At 42.7% G+C, this 19,256-nt stretch overlaps 2 protein-coding genes across 13 annotated transcripts in view; both read right to left on the bottom strand.

Moving 5' to 3' along the window:
• Positions 1 to 5,634, bottom strand: part of TTC27 (tetratricopeptide repeat domain 27) — a 168,888-nt gene extending 163,254 nt beyond the window's left edge. For all 3 annotated transcript variants that reach the window (XM_027623115.1, XM_027623117.1, XM_027623116.1), the window contains exons 1-3: positions 5,325 to 5,634; positions 3,952 to 4,129; positions 3,217 to 3,346 (exon numbers count right to left, since the gene is read on the bottom strand). In XM_027623115.1, the coding sequence (XP_027478916.1) occupies positions 3,217 to 3,346; positions 3,952 to 4,129; positions 5,325 to 5,424 (408 nt within the window). In that variant the 5' untranslated portion in view covers positions 5,425 to 5,634. The remainder of the gene's footprint in view (positions 1 to 3,216; positions 3,347 to 3,951; positions 4,130 to 5,324) is intronic.
• A 9,346-nt stretch (positions 5,635 to 14,980) lies between these two features.
• BIRC6 (baculoviral IAP repeat containing 6) overlaps positions 14,981 to 19,256 on the bottom strand; it is a 229,460-nt gene continuing 225,184 nt past the window's right edge. For all 10 annotated transcript variants that reach the window (XM_027620739.2, XM_027620742.2, XM_027620746.2 and 7 more), the window contains 2 exons: positions 18,477 to 18,611; positions 14,981 to 15,846 (listed from right to left, as the gene is read on the bottom strand). In XM_027620739.2, coding sequence (XP_027476540.2) covers positions 15,667 to 15,846; positions 18,477 to 18,611 — 315 coding nt within the window. In that variant the 3' untranslated portion in view covers positions 14,981 to 15,666. The remainder of the gene's footprint in view (positions 15,847 to 18,476; positions 18,612 to 19,256) is intronic.

The following is a 19,256-nucleotide window of genomic DNA, read 5'->3' as shown; positions in this document are numbered from 1 at the left end:
CAACATCTGGGAGCCAGAGATAAATTTACTATACAACCAGATTACTAAGATTAACCTTTCTGTGCGAGAGGTGACCAATACTGCTCAGACATGGACCTTCAGTGCTATTCCTCTGAGACCAGTTAGCATCAGATGTCAGCGTTAAAATGACAAGGCTGTAAGTTAAAGGCAGGGAAAATGAATTTGGCTTTGGTCACCATACTCCATGACCACAAAGTATATTCACAAATATTTATGCTTCACAAGAGCTAAGAAACATGAATCAGCGCAGGAAAATGACAATTAGAAAATACTGACGTGTTTAAAAATTTCAATTCCTCCTACCTTCCAAATTCTCAGACTGCGGGTAAAGAGTATAAATTGAATATTCCTTTTAAAAACAACCTGACAGGGATGCTTGGGTGGCTCAGTCGGTTAAGCGTCTGCCTTCGGCTCAGGTCACGATCTCAGGGTCCTGGGATTGAGCCCCAAGTCGGGCTCCCTCCTCAGCGGGGAGTCTGCTTCTCCCTCTGCCTGCCACTCCCCCTGCTTGTGCGCTCTGTCTCTCTGGGCCAAATAAATAAATAAAATCTTAAAAAACAAAAAAACAACCTGACATTACCAAGAAGAGTTGAACATGCATATACTCTAGGGCACAGCAACTCCACTCAGGGATATATATATATATACCACAGCAGAGCTTCCCAACTCTGGGAAGATCATCCTCTCAGCCCTCAGGGTGTCACCTACAGCCCGAGGGCCAGCAAAAACAGCCTCCTCTGCTTTTTCAGTATGCTGTGCTTTGAAATTCTTGCAAATGATTCCCAGAAGATGTGTTCCTAATAGGACTGTATGTAATATGCTGGGGGAAAAAAAGGAAACATACCATATCGCCATCAAGAGTAGAACAGACATACACATTCTAGCATAGTCATACAATTGGAATACTATACAACAGTAAAAATGAATAATGGTATCATTTCAAAAATATACCACTGAGCAAAGCAAGTCACAGAAGAATGCATACAGTTTGTTACATTTTATAAAAGTTCAAAAACTAGCAAAACTAAACAATATGTTTTCTAGAGTTACAGAGGTGCTGAAACTATGAAGAAAAGCAATGGAATGATTAACACAAAATTCATGGGACTGGCTCATTGGAGAGGAGGGCCAGGGACACCATCAGGAAGCACACACAGGGGATCTTTTAAGGCAGTATTTCCAACCCTTTCCAAGTCACAGCACATGCAGAGACGCTATGATTAGTGGTGCAAAGCAGGGAACTAGCAAATGCTGCCGACCAGAAGAGACCAGTTCCGAGGCTCTCCCCACTCCAGCCTGGGCCCCACACAGGCAAAGGGACTCCACATCCGGGGAACTGCGGTCGGGAAACTCTGTTCTACAATGCCGCTAATGTTCTCGCTCAAGCTGGGTGGGAGGAGCGAAGTAGTTTTATTATTTAAACTGCATACACTTCATATGCTTTTTTTGAATCTATGAGGTAGTTCTAATAAAAAAAAAAAATCAAGGTCTCAAAGTTTCCTACAATCTGGCCTGAATCCCATGAAGTGTGACCTTTCAGTGCTACTCCGGGAGGGCCCAAAACATCCTGCTCCCACTGCGCTCTTCCCCGGTCTGAACTTCTGCTCACCTGACTGCGTCCAGACAGACTTGCCTGCTCCTCTCCACCTGTCCATTTCCTCAGCACCCTTCAGTTCAACTCACGGTCCACTCCCAGCTAAACTGTCTGATAAAATCCCCATTCCCCACATCTCTTGGTTAATTGCAATAATCTTAACAGTCCAAATCTCTCACATAACCTATTTCTGTACTGCCCTGAATTGTTACCTGACTTTACAGGTGCTTCTACACTAGTATAGCAGAAAGAGGGCTGGATTTAGGCCCAGAAAATGTGGCTTCCAATCGCCCAGCTGTAAGACCTCTGACAAGTTTCCTTCACCACTAGGAGCTTCCATCTTCTCATCTCTGGGATCCTCAAACTGATAGAACACGTGAATTAAGAACTTGCCCCACATATCTGTGCTCAACAAACACTATGACTTTGACTATTTGGTGAATTTTTAACCTCCACTACAGGGCTGAAGAGGCAGAAACTGTTTCATCCACAATAAGAGAGGGAGTGAGATGTTCCATATAAGCAAATTTCTAGACAACTGAAGCATTTCTCTTTAAGTGACATAATCTTTGGAATTTAATCACTTTGATGAAAACCTCTGTAAAGTACAGATTCAATTCCCGTCTTAGACATAAGATACAGAAGACCTTTTAACCTTTCGATAATGATTTAGAGCCAGGATTATGAATTTCAATTATTCTACTGCAACATAATAAGTGACTCACCACATTGATGTGTACAGAGCTAATTACTGTGGCTGTCAGATTATGGCTGCTTTTCTACTTCTCTTTCCGCCCCACCATCAGATTGTTTTAAATATATTTTATTTATTTATTTATTTTTAAAGATTTATCTATTTGAGAGAGAAAAAGCACGTGAGCAGGGGCGGGGCAGAGGGAGAGGGAGAGAATCTCAAGCAGACTCCATGCCCGGCAAAGAGGCCAACACTGGGCTTAATCTAATGACCCTAAGATCCTGACCTGAGCTGAAACCAAGAGCTGGACTCTCAACCGACTGAGCCACCCAGATGCCCCTATTTTATTTATTTTTTTAAGTAAGCTCTATGCTGGGGCACCTGGGTGGCTCATTCGGTTAAGTGTGTGCCTTGGCTGGGGTCGTGATCCCGGCATTCTGGAATCGAGTCCCGCACTGGGTTCCTTGCTCAGTGGGGAATCTGCTTCTCCCTCTGCCTGCCACCCCCTCTCCCTGCCATTCCCCCTGCTTGTACTCTCACTCTCTCACTCTCTCTCTCGAAATAAATAAATAAAATCTTAAAAAAAAAAAAGTAAGCTCTGTGTCCAACGTGGGGCTCAAGCTCACAACCCCGAAATCAAGAGTTGCACACTCCACCAACTGAGCCATCCAGGAGCCCCTCTACCATCAGATTATTAACACTTATCTCTAATTCCACTCCTGACAGTGGACCTTCTAGAAATACTTGAAAACCTGATTGATGACCAAGGACTCTTAGTACACTTTGTACAAGCTATAAAGTCCTATTTTTTCCTACCATTAACTCCAGTTTATAAAGACCAGTTCCTAAAGAAAGAGAAAAAAAAAACCACAATAATAACTATATATGACATTTCCAAGAAGCATACCTCACTGAATTGCTGGAATAAAATAGATGGCAAAAAATCCTGAGGTTGTAAATCAACGGGAGGCCCCGTCCAGTTACTCTGAACAAAAAGTTGCAAACTGCTTACACCAATTAGGAATATCAGCTGTTGTCTGCATATAAGAATAAAAAAAACAAATATGAACCACTGTATAACCACAACCAATTTCATTTCAGTTTTACCAAGAAAAATATAAAATATTAACCAACATCATCCAAGTACTACAAAACAAAATTTCTGAAACCTAAACAATTTATGTCTCAATGTCCAATATTATAACCATGTGCCACATAGGGCTCTTTTATTTATTTATTTAAAGATTTTATTTATTTGACAGAGAGAGACACAGAGAGAGAGGGAACACAAGCAGGGGGAGTGGGAGAGGGGAAAAGCAGGCTTCCCGCTGAGCAGGGAGCCCGATGTAGGGCTCGATCCCAGGACCCTGGGATCATGACCTGAGCCGAAGGCAGATGCTCAACGACTGAGCCACCCAGGCGCCCCACATAGGGCTCTTTTAATTTAATTACAATTAAATGAAATTTAAAATTCTGTCCCTCAGTTGCACTATTTCAAGTGCTCAACAACCGCATATGACTAGTGGCTGCCATACCAGAGAGCCCAAGTTTTCCAACGACTAAAACCACTGTCTTATGCTGGCAAAGCACTACTAAATGTATTCAGTCTGTTTCTCTATGAAAATTTCAAATAAAATTCTACCTTTCAGTTGTGTCCAAATCTGTTGAGTAATCCAGGAATGTTACTATCTGTTTCTCCAGGTAGCTATCCAGCTTTTCTTCAGTCATAGTTGTTGAGTTAAAAATATTTTGAGTCAATGAATTTGAGAATATGGCCTCATAATTCCCTTTGAGCAGCAATTGTAAGAAAGATCCACTCTCTGCAATATAAAAAATTAGTCCAATAATTCAAAAGACCAATTTTTTTCATACTGAAAAGGGTAACACTATTAGGTAAATCTACCATTTTACATTTTAGTATGAAAAATATGTGTATCCTTAGAATGCTTACTATACATTAATCACAAAGCACTGAGCAAATTCCCATTATTCTATGAACATCACTTCTACAATTAGCAGCTCATCCATACAATGAGCAGCAAGGTAGAAGTTAGACACAGGAATATTTCTCATTAGTAAATATTATCACCCTTCTGGGAATTCAAGATTCCTATTGACAACAGAAAAGTTCCCACAATCAGGGGTCTAAGGCCTTTCATAATCTGGCCTCTCTTATCCCCACCAAACTCCCTGAGGAACAGCTGGTTCTCTCACTGTTCCCTGAATATCCCATGCACACTCCTGCCTCCACACTTTTACACTTGTGATTTCTCCTGCTGAGCTCTTCTCGTCTTATCCTTTAATCAAAATTCCACTCACGTCTGACTTCTTCCATGAAACTTTTCCAGATCACCAGACTTCAGAAACTACCTCTCTCCTGAAGCACCTATTGCATACACACACACACACACACACACACACACACACACACGCACACTAGTGTCCTAAATTGTTATTTTTCTTCCGGGTCCAACCTAAATCTCACAACCAGATGTGCCTTTATCTCACATTTATCACTAGTAAATATGCTGTTAACACCTCTCTCCGGTAAATGTGTACTGTTCATAAGAATTATATCTTTGCTGCCTCGTTTCAGGTTTTATGCTTACCAACTGTGGGGCCTGGAATAAATTACTTAAACAATCTGTCTTTAAACGTCTTCACCTGCAAAATGGTATTAAACGTAGTATCTATCTTAAATGTCTATTATAAGGATTAAATGACGATAAATGTTAAGGACTTAGAAAGGTAGCTGACATCGCCATCGCTGTTACCACTGAGCCTAGGCGGTGAGAAGGTTGGGATCAAGACACGCACTGAGCCCAGAGGACCCCGCCCACCACATCAAGGATGCAACAATCCAAACTCTTAAGGGATCAGCTAGATTTCGGCAGGAAAAAAAACAAACAAACAAAAAAAAAAAAAAACAAGGAGGAATGAGAACCCAGCCGGCACCACTCTCCGCTCACAGTCCACACGCTTGGCCTCCGTTCCTGGAAGGTTCGCCTTTCTCACCTGAACCGGCGACTCCCTCCTGCTTCCATTGCTGCCGCTCAGCCTCAGTGGGGAAGCCCCTCAAAACTGCCAGCTCCGGTATCCACATCACCCTGGACATCGCTGCAGCCAAAAGGGGTTCTAAGAGGGTCACACGGAGTCAACAAAAGAAAGTAAAAAGAAAGAGGGTCCAAAGATGCCGAAATCTAGTGGCAACAGATCCTGTGAATACCACCCACAGCCCCAGAAGTCCATGTGCAAACATCGTCACTTGGACGCGGCCATGACAGCAGCGCGGGACACCCTGGGAAAAACACACACTCCGCTCTGGTTTCCGCCTAGGAGACCTACTCAAGACCTTAGTACTGAGCATGCCCAGTAGAGATGCCCCGCCCGGAGCAGGGTATGGGCGGCTTGGAGGGCGCGGTCGATTTCAGCCCCGCCCTAAAGGGCCGTGGCCAAGAGCTGTAGACGGCATGAGGCGGGTGGAGTCGTTTTGCACCACCCCCTGAGGATTGGGATTAAAATGCAGCTAGAAGCCCGGGTCTCGTTCTGCCAAGAGGTAATAGGAATGGTCTACCGCTTGGGTTCCTCAACATTTTTGGATCAGAACCCTCCTGACTACCTAACCAAGGTCTTTCACGCAAAATGCATGTGGGCCCTTGCTACCAACGTTCGGGTACCATTCCAGGAAGTTCGAGGGCCCCTGAAGTGGAGTCGACCAGCACAAGAACCACCTCTGCAGCGAATAGGTCTTTATTCTTAGAATGAATTAAACTGTAAGGAAAGTTTTGGGGCGCCTGGCTGGCTCCGTCAGAGGAGCATACGACTCTTGACTTCCGGGAAGTGAGTTCAAGTCCCAGGTTGGGTGTAGAGATTACACACATACCTGACTAAACAGAAGAAATAAATAACTGTTGTTTTTTTTTTTTTTAAGTGTAAAGAAAGTAGCTGGTTTTGATGCTACCACTACATAAATCATGATTGAGTGGGACCTGTGGCCCCCCGGCTGGTGCATGGGGAGGATAGGTTGAGTCCAGAAACCTGTCACCCCTGTGTGCCTGCCGCTGAGCGCAGAGCTGGCGCCTCATTCCCACGTCCTTTCTTCATAGCCAGGCTCCTAGGCCAAAACCGAGGCGCCAGACCTCAGCGGGGCGGGACTCTGCCCCAATGGGCCTGAAGCCTGGACTGTGAAAATGCCATGCACTAGCCAGGGTAACCCTGACCTCGCCGCATTCTTGGAGAAATCAAAGGCAAGCGATCTCTGAAAGAGCCTAGCCCAGTGCTGGCTCCAAAGAGGGAACTAAATTCTCAATTCACTTACCTCCTCCATAGACTGTGGAGGGAATGGTGGTGCTCAGCCTCTGCCAGCAGAAGCCAAAGGAAGCCAGACCTGGGTTGAGTGGAGAAGAACAGATGCCCTAGAATGTCTTCTTACTGAGAAGTAATTAAATGCTATTTGTGCAGGAAATGATATTTAATCAGTGTGTCCTTTTGGTTTTTTTAAGCACAAAATCCAGCACTGTCTAAACCATTTGATGGTTGTTAGAGCTATTAAAGCAGAAACACACCGGCCGCTCAACCAGGTTCCTCACTTGTCCCGCACAGTGAACTTGGTGCTTTCTCTATATTCAAGGTTTGTTTAAGTGAGATATGCTTGACAATGATAGTAAGTATATTCATCTCTCTTCAGGCAAATGGACTCTAGAATAAAAATGTGGGAGAAAAATATATGGTCTCAAATGAAAAAAACAAAAATAAAAACAAAGAAAAAAATGGAGTGGATGGGGCACCTGGATGGCTAAGTCGGTTAGGTGTTTGCCTTCAGTTCACGTCACGATCCCAGGGTCTTGGGATCTAGTCCTGTATTGGGCTCCCTGCTTAGAGGTGAGCCTGCTTCTCCCTCTACCCGCCCCCTCCCCATTTGTGATCTCTCTCTTTCTCTCTCTCTCTCTCAGATAAATAGGGGCACCTGGATGGCTCAATCGTTAAGGCATCTGCCTTTGGCTCAGGTCTTGATCCCATGGTCCTGGGATCAAGCCCTGCATCAGGCTCCCTCCTCCAAGGGAAGCCTGCTTCTCCCTCTCCCACTCCCCCTGCTTGTGTTCCCTCTCTCACTGTCTCTCTCTGTCAAATAGATAAATATAATCTTTTAAAAATATATTTTAAAAAACCGGAGTGGATACTGAGCTGGTGAGTAGGCTATGTCTACTTTAGGAGTGGCTTGGCTGGACAGTCTGCTGGGAACCCTGATGTCAGGGGTAGATGAACCATCTCAAGTCTTTTTTCTTGAGCTGGTCAGATTTCTCAGAGACTTTTTAAATTTCCTACCTGGATAGTAGGATCTGGTTGCCAGAGTTCCAGAGTCAAGCAGAGCAAGAAAGCCAGGAGTCTCAGCATACAAGACCCAGTCTGAATATCAGACCCTGTAGAGACCACGGCAAGGGGAGTGGAGGGGAAGGAGTGGGCAGGGGTTCCTACTGACTGACTCAGCTTTGCAAGAGTCCTCCTAATTTCAGCCCTTCCTCTTCCCACCCCATAACCTTCAGTGCCAGGGCATCTCATACTCCCAGTTGCTGAGTTGTTCAGGGATTCTTCAGTCTAGATACAAGTTTGCCTTAGCTTTTCCCATGGCATTTTTAGGATTGGGCTTTCTCTGGTTAGTGACATCAGTTACTAGCTCCCAAACACGGCATCTCATCTCATCTTCTCTTTCCCTGTGGGTTATGTCTTAATTTTTTTCTTTACCATAAATTTAGTGAGTTTTGAAGGATAGACAGCATATATTCAACATGCCATGTTTACTCTAGAACCTTAAACTGTACTGTAAATGACATCTTTCTCCATGTAGCTTCAGGTTGGATACATTTATGTGTTTGAACTAATCCTATCTCATATCTTTCTAAGTAGTAAAAAGGAGGCAGGATTGTAATGAGCATTTCATGACCCTTCAAACCTTTTTCATATTCATTAACAAATCTCATGTTTAATAATAATAATTTTTAAATGTTTGTAGCAGCATTTTTAGTATAGCCAAAAACTGGATACGACCCAAATGTCCATGCACAGATGAACGAATAAACAAATTGTGATATATTCATACAATGGAAGTGTTCAACTATAAAAATGAATAAACTATATATATAATATACACAAATACCAAAGTAATTATGCTGAATGAAATAAGACAGAAAAACAGAGAACACACGAGTCTATTTATATAAATCTAGAAAATGCAAACGAATTTCTAATGACAGAAAGCAAATCAGTCATTGCTGGGGAATAGGGAAATGGAGAGGAAAGCAGGGAGGAATAGGGACACTTTTGGGGGGTGAACAGATATGTTCACTATCTGATGCTGCTAATGGTTTCATGGGAATATATGTATGAAAAAACAAACTTTTCAATTAAAATATGTGCACTTTTTTAAAGATTTTATTTATTTATTTGACAGAGAGAGACAGTGAGAGAGAGAACACAAGCAGGGGGAGTGGGAGAGGGGGAAGCAGGCTTCCCGCTGAGCAGGGAGCCCGATGCGGGGCTCGATCCCGGGACCCTGGGATCATGACCCAAGCTGAAGGCAGACGCCCAACGACTGAGCCTCCCAGGCGCCCCTGAAGTAAGTTTTCATATAATATCATCAGGCCCAGTCCTTTTTTAAGAAATCAGACCTTTTGGTATAGAGGTGTAGCACCATTTGGCAATCAGACCTACGTCTTTTATAAGATCATTAAACTTTGTTTGCAAGGTACGTCATTTGATAAATACTTGCGCCATCCCTTGCTTGTATTAGCTGTCTACTGCTGTGTAAAAAATCACTATAGAACTTACCAGCTTCAAAGAACAAGCTTTTATTATTTCACAATTTCTGAGGGCCAGGAATCTGGGTGCAGGTTGGCTGTGTGCCTCAGGCTCAGGGTCTCTCACAAAGAGGCTATGATAAACAAGGTTCAGCTAGGAGAGGATGCTCTCTCGAGCTTATCCTGTGGCATGCCTTCTGTTCTCACTGGCTGTTGGCCAAAGACATCAGTTCCTTTCCATATGGCCTCCCTGTAGGGAAGCCCTCAGGGTGGCAGGAGGCTCTTCTCAAAGGGAGATCCAATATGGGGCTGCAGTCTTTTTGTAACCTCACCTCAGAAGTATCCCTTCACGAATCTGTGTGTCCAGCCCACATGCAAGGGGAAGGAGGCAGGGCCCGCTGGGGTCACCCCGGACACCACCTACCACCCTGCTTTTCCTGCTGTTTGCTCTGCTTTTGCCAATGTTGGTCTATAGGTATGAAGTCTTGCTTCGTGTATTTTTGCTTTATCCTGAATTGTCCTTTTCTGCAGGATGTCTAAGGGAGTATTCCATAGGGAATGTGTGAAAACATACCCAGTAAGTCTCCACTCCAATCCAAGCTGGCCATGAGGTTGTTAAACGGATGACGGGTTCAAGACAAAACCATGGATCAAACTTCACGTGGATTCCCTGTACAACCTTCATGGAAGCAATCCCTCCCTGCCTATCAGTCTATGAAAGAAGGTCATTTTGTTTAAGCTAAAGTCTAACGTCAATGATTATTGGGTCATTGGTCATACAGTCTAGGACTAGTAGTACTCCACTCAGTTGGAAAATTTGAGATATGGTTACGAAGCACACATACTGTTAACCTCACCAGCCCCCTTCTTGGTATGTTAAAGTTTGACTATGTCGAAGTCTAAACTGCTTCCTGGAAGAACTTCTGCCTCTTATATAAAGTCACACCACAATCCTAACTCTTGAGTTTTCCCTTGGTAAATGGAAAAATTAAAATTAAAAAGAAAGAAAAAAAACCCCAAACAAACCCTGTTTTACTTAGACTAACAATGGACACTACGGGAAGCTTTTGACAGAAAGAATCAATTATATATTTAAAAGACATTCTAAAAAAATTGGGAGACAAAACACCAGACAATAGTGAGCTTTTTTACTTGGGAAAAATGAGGCCTTAAAAAAAAAAAAAAAGGGCGCCTGGGTGGCTCAGATGGTTAAGCGTCTGCCTTCAGCTCAGGTCATGATCCCAGGGTCCTGGGATCGAGTCCCGCATCGGGCTCCCTGCTCCTTGGGAGCCTGCTTCTCCCTCTGCCTCTCTCTCTCTGTCTCTCATGAATAGATAAATAAAATCTTAAAAAAAAAAATCCCAACTCCAAGAGTCTCAAAGTCTTCGTAACCGTTTGAATCTTATCCTCCTTGAGTTTCTCTCGTTTTACTCAGCTTTACCTGATTTTCCAAATGAGTTTTCCCCCCCGTTTTCACAGAACACACACACACACACACACACACACACACACACACACACACACATTCTACTAGATCCAATCAACTCTGTGAATAGCAGGGAACTGAACGTATGGATTCCCGAAAAATAAAGGTAGAGGTTAATGAATCTTAAGGTTCATGGCCCCTCCCAAGGCTGGGAAAGGTTCTAACAATGTAGCCACTTGATCATAAGACTATGTAACATTTGCTAAAGTCACAGAAAGTAGATTGATGGCCTTGGGCGGGCGGGGGTGGGGGGGGGGAAGAGAGGTTGAAAGATAAAGTTAAAAGACACAGATTTTCTTCTAGAGGAAAATGTCCTAAAATTGGCGGTGATGGGCACCTGGGAGGCTCAGTTAGTTAAGCATCTGACTCTTGATTTCAGCTCAGGTTGTGATCTCAGGGTGGTGGGAGGGAGCCCCAAGTCAGGCTCTGCACTCAGTGGGGAGTCTGCTGGAGATTCTCCCCCTGCCCCTCCCCCAGCTCGTGCTCTCTCAAATAAATCAAGTCTTTAAAAAAAACTGGTGGTGGTGATGGTTACACATATCTGTGAATACACTAAAAACCATTGAATTGTACACTTAAATGGGTACATTGTATGGTATGGGAAATATATCCTAATAAAACTTTTTTTTAAAGTAAGATATTTTTAAGTCAGTTAAGTCTACCCTGCCTTCCACTCAGACACACTTCTCCAGTCACATGGCATTAGAGTGGCTGTGGTAATTTGGGGGATCTGGGGAGTTGGGGATTTGATTTTGGTACAGTGAGATTTATGTAGTTCACAGTCGTTTCTACAGATACTAAGGTATTGCTAACCATTGCAGCGTAGGCATGGCTTCCAGGAATGCGCCCACAGCCAGCTCCCTGTGCTGGCCCTATTAGGAAACAAAAATACAGCTCGGGCGCCTGGGTGGCTCAGTTGGTTAAGCAACTGCCTTCAGCTCAGGTCATGATCCTGGAGTCCAGGGATCGAGTCCCGCATCGGGCTTCCTGCTCAGCGGGGAGTCTGCTTCTCCCTCTGACCTTCTTCCCCCTCGTGCTATCTCTCATTCTCTCTCTCTAATAAATAAATAAAATCTTTAAAAAAAAAATACAGCTCACGCTCCCTCTCCAAAATAAATAAATCTTAAAAAAAAATTTCTTTTAAACTTTACAGTATTATAAATCTAGATGAACCCAAAGCCCTGCCATGCTCTGACCACCTTGCACAAGACGGAGGAATCCGTGCAGCAGTTTGGGCCGGGCTCCAAGCGCCAGTCCTTTGCTACCCCGGCTGCCTGCTCCAGCTGCCTATCTAGCTCCCCTCAAGGTCTGCAACCGGATTTGTACCCGTGTCTCGGTTGACCCAGTGGGCGCATGTCTGTTTCTATCTTGGAACCTTTTGTCTTCCATGATCCAAGCCCTCCAACCTCTCTAACATTACAGCCTACATTTCATTTGACTATCATACATTACTTTTTTTTTTTTAAGATTTTATTTATTTTACAGAGAGAGACACAGCATGAGAGGGAACACAAGCAGGGGGAGTGGGAGAGGGAGAAGCAGGCTTCCCGTTCAGCAGGGAGCCTGACACGGGGCTCGATCCCAGGACCCTGGGACCATGACCCGAGCTGAAGGCAGACACTTAACGACAGCCACCCAGGCACCCCTTCTACTTTCTCTTACAATCCAATGTACTACTGAGTTTTCCCCTCGTTCTCCTGTGTCAGTAATAACTTTTCTGCTGGCTTTTTTTTTTTTTGAGATTTATTTTTGGGCGCCTGGGTGGCTCAGTTGTTGACTGTCTGTCTGCCTTCGGCTCGGGTCGTCGTCCCAGGGTCCTGGGATGGAGTCCCACGTTGGGCTCCCTGCTCGGCGGGAAGCCTGCTTCTCCCTCTCCCACTCCCCCTGCTTGTGTTCCCTCTCTCACTGTGTCTCTCTCTGTCAAATGAATAAATAAAATCTTTTAAAAAAAAGAGAGAAATTTCTTTATTTTTGAGAGAGAGCATGAGCGGGGTGAGGGGCAGAGAGAGGGGGAGAGAGAGAATCTCAAGCGGAATCTGTGCTGAGCATGGAGCCCCACACAGGCCTTGATTTCATGACCCTGAGATCATGACCTGAAGTGAAATCAAGAGTTGGACACAACCAACTGAGCCACCCAGGCGCCCCTGCCTAACTTCTTTATCCTCGTCCTTCAAGACTCAGGCTATCTCCCTTGAGGAAGCCTTTCTCGACCACATCATCTCAACGCCCATTAATATTTTGCCTAAGTGTTCCTCTTTTGTGTTCCCAATAGTACCCTGTAAACTATCAGAAACTTCTCAATTGTACCAACATAATGTTTCCATGTCTGTCATTCAACCCTCAAGTGCAGGAACCTGTACCTACTACCAAAGTGAGTGCTCAAAGTCAGGATCCTAGACGGAACCATGTTAATCAGTCTTAAATTTAGACTTTTAGGTCTTGGGGTTTTTGGGTTTTTTTTAAGATTTTATTTATTGCAACGATGTGGATGGAACTGGAGGGTGTTATGCTGAGTGAAGTAAGTCAGAGAAAGACATGTATCATATGACCTCACTGATATGAGGAATTCTTCATCCCAGGAAACAAACTGAGTGTTGCTGGAGTGGGGGGCGGTGGGAGGGATGGGGTGGCTGAGTGATAGACATTGGGGAGGGTATGTGCTATGGTGAGCGCTGTGAATTGTGCAAGGCTGTTGAATCACAGATCTATACTTCTGAAACAAATAATGCAATATATGTTAAGAAAAAAAAAGATAGCAGGAGGGGAAGAATGAAGGGGGGTAAATAGGAGGGGGAGACGAACCATGAGAGACGATGGACTCTGAAAAACAAACTGACGGTTCTAGAGGGGAGGGGGGTGGGGGGACGGGTTAGCCTGGTGATGGGTATTAAAGAGGGCACAGTCTGCGTGGAGCACTGGGTGTTATGCACAAACAATGAATCATGGAACACTACATCAAAAACTAATGATGTAATGTATGGTGATTAACATAACAATAAAAATTTTTTTAAAAAAGATTTTTATTTATTTGACAGAGAGAGAGAGGGAACACAAGCAGGGAGAGTGGGAGAGGGAGAAGCAGGCTCTCCGCTGAGCAGGGAGCCTGATGTGGGGGATCATGGACCTGGGGATCATGAGCTGAGCCAATACTTAACCAACTGAGCCCCTAGGCACCCCTAGGTCTTGGTTTATTAAAAACATGAATTGGACCTTAGAGTACTGGTATTGTTACTTTCCTCTCATAAAGCTTTCTGAAGACTAGTGGTGTGAATTGGAGAAAATGACCCAACCTTATTTCAGTGATTAAAAATAAAATCCTGGGGCACCTGGGTGACTCATTTGGTTAAGCGTCTGCCTTCGGCTCAGGTCGTGATCTCCAGGTCCCGGGATCGAGCCCCGCATCAGGCTCCTGCTCAGTGAGGAGTCTCCTTCTCCCTCTCCCTCTGCCCCCCACCCCCACTCCTGCATGCGCACTCTCGCTCTCACAAATAAATAAAAATCTTAAAAAAAATAAAATTAAATCCTAAATTGGAAGCAAACAATACACCTGATACAGTAGCTTTCATCATCCATCCCTGACAGGACCTGACAGGAAAAAAACAAAAAGCCTAGAGGACTGATGACTATCCTTTTACTGCTGATTATTTTAAACCTAGATTTTAGCTAGCATGTGTGTGAGTGACATTTGATTGACTCTTCTTTTTCATAAACTGACTCCATTTTGTCATTCATTCTTGGTGTATGTAGCTTACCACCCACCACACCTAACAGTGTGTGTTACAACTTTTCATTTCCCCTCCTTCATCCGTGCTTAGGGAGCACTATGTCTTGTACATCAGACAGTATCATACTGCCTAGTCCCCTTTTTCTCCAGAGAGCAGCTCACTGTTCAGAACACAGCTTCTCCTTCTGGTCACCTCCAGATTCGAGGTTTCCACACACCACTTCATTTTATATACTGTCAAAAATCACCTTAGCTTTTCCTTTGTGACAATTGGTCTTTGAAAAAATATCCTTTCCTTTCCGATGCTTAGGTCTTGAAAGTGTCCAATTCTTTGTAGAAATAGCATTTCACACCATGGCAAACTGTTTTAGAAACAAGACATACTAATACACCTAAGTCTTTATTTATTTGGCTCTAAGAAGAATTTGCATGAAAATGAGCCTGTATGGCAGGTACAGAATGTACTGTAACAGCACCAGAGAGGTATCCTCTCTGCTCTACAGAGCCTCAATGTTTTAATACATACATGTGACTTTAGTAATAAAACCAGAGTCCAGGAAAAAAGGAGCCCTTTAGGAAAAAAATCAGTTTAGAGTGACTTTTCAAATTGACCATTCCTTCTCATATACTTAAATTCAAATAACGGATACATTCACAGGCCCAAATGTTGGCATAGAATAAAATCATGTGCATTTATTTTTTCTGCATCTTAGAATTAGAAGGCATAAAATTAAATACGTTGAATGTAATAAATTCATCCATACAAGTGCAAGTCTCCAGCTATAATGCATTTTATGGCATATTTATCATTTAAAAAAATGTACCAGTAAATCAAAAAAGAGGGAGTATGTCCATTTAACTTTTATTTAAGTGTATGTAGGAGGTCTTCAGAAATCAAAGATGAGCATGAAGATATGGCCAAACATAAAATCTATCAAATTCAGTGAAAAGTTGCTGACTTTAAATAGTAGTTGTAAGAATGACCAATATATATTCTTTGTTAACAACCCCTCACTCTACAGTAAAAAAAAAAATAAAATAAACATTCAGTAAACATTCTTTCCTAAGGTAGTTTCCCTTATATATCAGTGATTTATCCATTTCTTTGTATACACAAATTTGTTGAACATACCAATCAGTGGTTCTCACAATTGAAAAATAAAAGCACAAAAAAGTTTACACTCTTGTACAGGTAAAGAAAAGATCACCTTGAATTAAACTGGATCTCCTTAAGGGCATAGTATAGTTTCAGTTTCAATAACTATTACATAATTAGTTTCTTACATACAAATATTGACATATTTGGCTTGTGCTTCAAAGCCTTTGTGTCTATGAAGTCCATGTCAATGCAGCTCATAATTTGAAGTCACTGGGGAGTTCTTTACTGCTGCTGGGTTTGACCTGATCATGCATTAGAGTCTCCTCAGCACCTGCTGTGGCAGTGCACATCTCTGAGGCATCATCAGCATCGGGGTCCAAGCCTTCGGGACAGGGAAGTTTTAGCAGCTCTTCCCGGAGCTGAGCAGTGTGACGCTACAGAGGGGAAAATAAGCGATATAAGAATTACTAACCCTGATATTCTAACATAACATCATTTGAGGGAGGAACTGAGTTCAAAACAAAACCCAAAGCATTAGGCCTACAAATATTTATTGAGCACCTTCCTTCTGTTAGCTACTATAAGAAGCAGTGAACAAAATGGGCAAAAACCTCTAACCTCAAAATAACTGTTGCTGAAAAGCCCTGAGTAGCATGCGCACAGCTCCTACCCATGCCGCCTACCTGGTAAGAGAGACAGCGTTACTGATGATTTGTAAGAAACCATTCACGTATGGTAGATACACTTTGAAATTACAGACAGTAACATCTTGACTTATAATGCATCTTGTCTCTGGCTAAATATTTTTTAAGATTGATTTTTTAATTAATTAATTAGAGAGAGCTCACACATGTGAGCAGAAGCAGTGGGAGCGGCAGGCAGAGCAGGTAGAACAGGCAGAGGGAGAAGCAGACTTCCTACTGAGCAAGGAGCCTGATGAGGGACTTGATCCCAGGAAGCTGGGATCATGACCTGAGCCCAAGGCAGATGCTTAACTGACTGAGCCACCCAGGCATCCCTCTGGCTAAATATTTTTCACAGAAAGTCCATAAATGAAAATAAACCCACCATTACTTTAGTGAATACAAACAAGTATTCAGCAGGTACCAGGTCTTGTGTAGAACATCTACAAAATGTTTTACACTAATAGTCTCACATAATGCTCAGAAAAAGCCTTAGAAACAATTTTATTTATTTTAAATTTTTTTGACATATAATGTATTATTTGTTTCAGGGGGACAGGTCTGTGATTCATCAGTCTTACACAATTCACAGCACTCACCATAGTACTAACCCTCCCCAATCTCCATCACCCAGCCACCCCATCCCTCCCACCCCCCTCCACTCCAGCAAGCCTCAGTTACAATTTTATCATCCTATTTTTTTTTTCGTAAGTAGGCTCCATGCCCAGTGTGCAGCCCAACACAGGGCTCAAACTCATGACCCTGAGATCAAGACCTGAGCTGAGATCAAGAGTCAGACGCTTAACCGACTAAGCCCCCTGGATGCCCCCCGAAATTTTTTTTCTAATTTAAGCAAGTGAAAAAGAAGAACCAGAGAGATTATATAATTTTGTATTCTACCATTTAGAGAAAGATGTAGAGATATTAACAGAGAGGGAATAGTTGTCTATAAATATTAATTTTTGGTTTCTAATTTTCTATTGGGAGAGAGATGACCTCAAGTATCACACCAGGGCTTTGAAAATTAACTAACCAATGTTTACAGAACAACTTTTATGTACGAGGCACTGTGTTCAACACTGAAAATATAAAAGCAATGAGTAGAATAAGGAAGATATAACCTCTCACTTCACAGAGACTAAATTTGGGTTGGAGGTCTAAGACTTATAAACAAGATAATAACAACTACAGACTTGTAGCCATTTGTAAGGTTGCAAAATATATTAACACGCTGGTAACTCATAATTTCTCTAGCTCCAATTTCCCTTCCACTGTGGACAACAGGAGAAAACATTAGGGAAGAAGAAAGAAAAATTTGACAATTATAAGGGATCTTATGTCTTTACTGTGGGATTATTAAGCTAAGCAGCTGCATACGTTTCTCAAGTAGCACTCAGCAGCTAAGGTATAGCTGGGATGACAGAAATTTGGGCTGATTCATGGATAGAGATTTCCAGGCCTGAGTGACACAGAAAATAACAGAGTAAAAGAATTTGAGATATAAGCAAGACACCAACTGACATAACAAAGCCAAAGAAGGGTGGACTTTCATCACTAAGGTTTTATTTAAAAGAAAGAGCTATCTAAACACAGGTTTGGGGAAGATCGATTTGGTTATGGACTACAGAAAGAAGCAGAAGGGGAGAACTAAGTCCAAGGAAGCTGGTCAAACAGACTTAGCTGTGGGAACTGAAAAGAAATAATGGGGAGAGGGGAGGCAGCATCCCCCTGAAGGCAGCACTGATAAGACCTAGTATTGACCAAGTATACTAGATGAAGGAGGAGTTAAATACTATCAGAAGATTTTAAGACAGAGAAAAATGATTTAAATGAAAAATACAGGGTGCCTGGGTGGCTCAATCAGTTAAACGTCTGACTCTTGTGTGTTTTAACACAAGAGGGTATTATAGAAGCTTAAACTGAAGTGATCTAAGTCAAGGCAGGTTTCCATAAAGTTAAATTTAAGCTGCAGATGAATGGCACTGAGCTAGCAAGAGCAGGTGAAAATGAGAGTAAAGGCCTGGAGGGGAGAGATGAGGGAGCAGAGAGGGGAGCCAGGGTCACTGGTGTGGAGAACTGGGCATGGGGACCTTGGGTAGAATGAAAAATAAACTGCAAAAGAGAAAAGGGAAAAGAATAAAAAAAGTCATTCACAGAGCACATGTTGTTGTCAACATCCTTTTCAGGAAATGTCAACTCATTGTCAAAAATTAATGTACGTTTTCTACAGATTTTTGGGTAGCAACTTAAGCCTCTGAACTTAAATGTTTCTTTGACTCCTTCTGATTCCTTTACCATCTGGTAACTATGGCTCTGTAAATGACTATACAACTCTTCTTTTGAAGCCGCCAGCAGGGCTCCTGTTAGTAAGGCTTACTCACCTTGAGAGCTGCGGCATGGTGAGACATAGTTCTGCCTACCCGCTTATCACTGCTATACTGCTGGATGTCCGCAATCCACTCCTCACACTGGGCCATGATCTCAACTCTTTTCAAGTAAAAGTGTTTGTGTATAACCTTAAGAATAAAACAACCAAGAGAACAAAAGGTGTTCAGGTCAGAATTTACAAAGAAATGAAATTTAAAAGACAATTGCAACGTTTTTGTCTCCACAAAACTCAGTTTAGTGAATTTTACATTAACAGGGAAGAATCAGGCTAATGACATCAGATGACAAGTGTTGAAATGCCCAGCTCTACAGCAGAAAATAATGCCCAATAGCAACCAGACATTCAAATAGTTAATCCTATCAGAGAGAAAAAAAGACAAATATAATGTAATACATTCACAAGGTGAGCACTGTAAATAAATAACCAGGAGAAAATAATTAGGAGGGTAATGACAACAGAAAAACTGGCAAATTTTCAACCTTTAAGAGAGAACTCTATAAATACCTAAATAACTAAAGACATTTTAAATGTCAAAGATATTGATACAGAAATCAGAACAGAGCCCTAAAAATAGGCACTATTACTACTTTCTTAATTTTATCTTCTGGTTAATTTATAGTTAAGATTGTATTTTATAAAGTTACCTTTCCTTGTTTGTTTGAGAGTGAGCGAGCACATATGCAAGCTGGCATTCTTGTGTGTGGAGTGGCGGGAGGGGCAGAGGGAGGGGGGCAGAGAGAGTCTTAAGCAGGCTCCATGCCCAGCGCGAAAC

Source organism: Zalophus californianus, chromosome 8 (genome assembly GCF_009762305.2).
Source record: "Zalophus californianus isolate mZalCal1 chromosome 8, mZalCal1.pri.v2, whole genome shotgun sequence".
NCBI classification, from domain to species: Eukaryota; Metazoa; Chordata; class Mammalia; order Carnivora; family Otariidae; genus Zalophus; species Zalophus californianus.
Note: the sequence above shows the minus strand (reverse complement) of the source record. Positions and strands in the feature narration are given on the sequence as shown.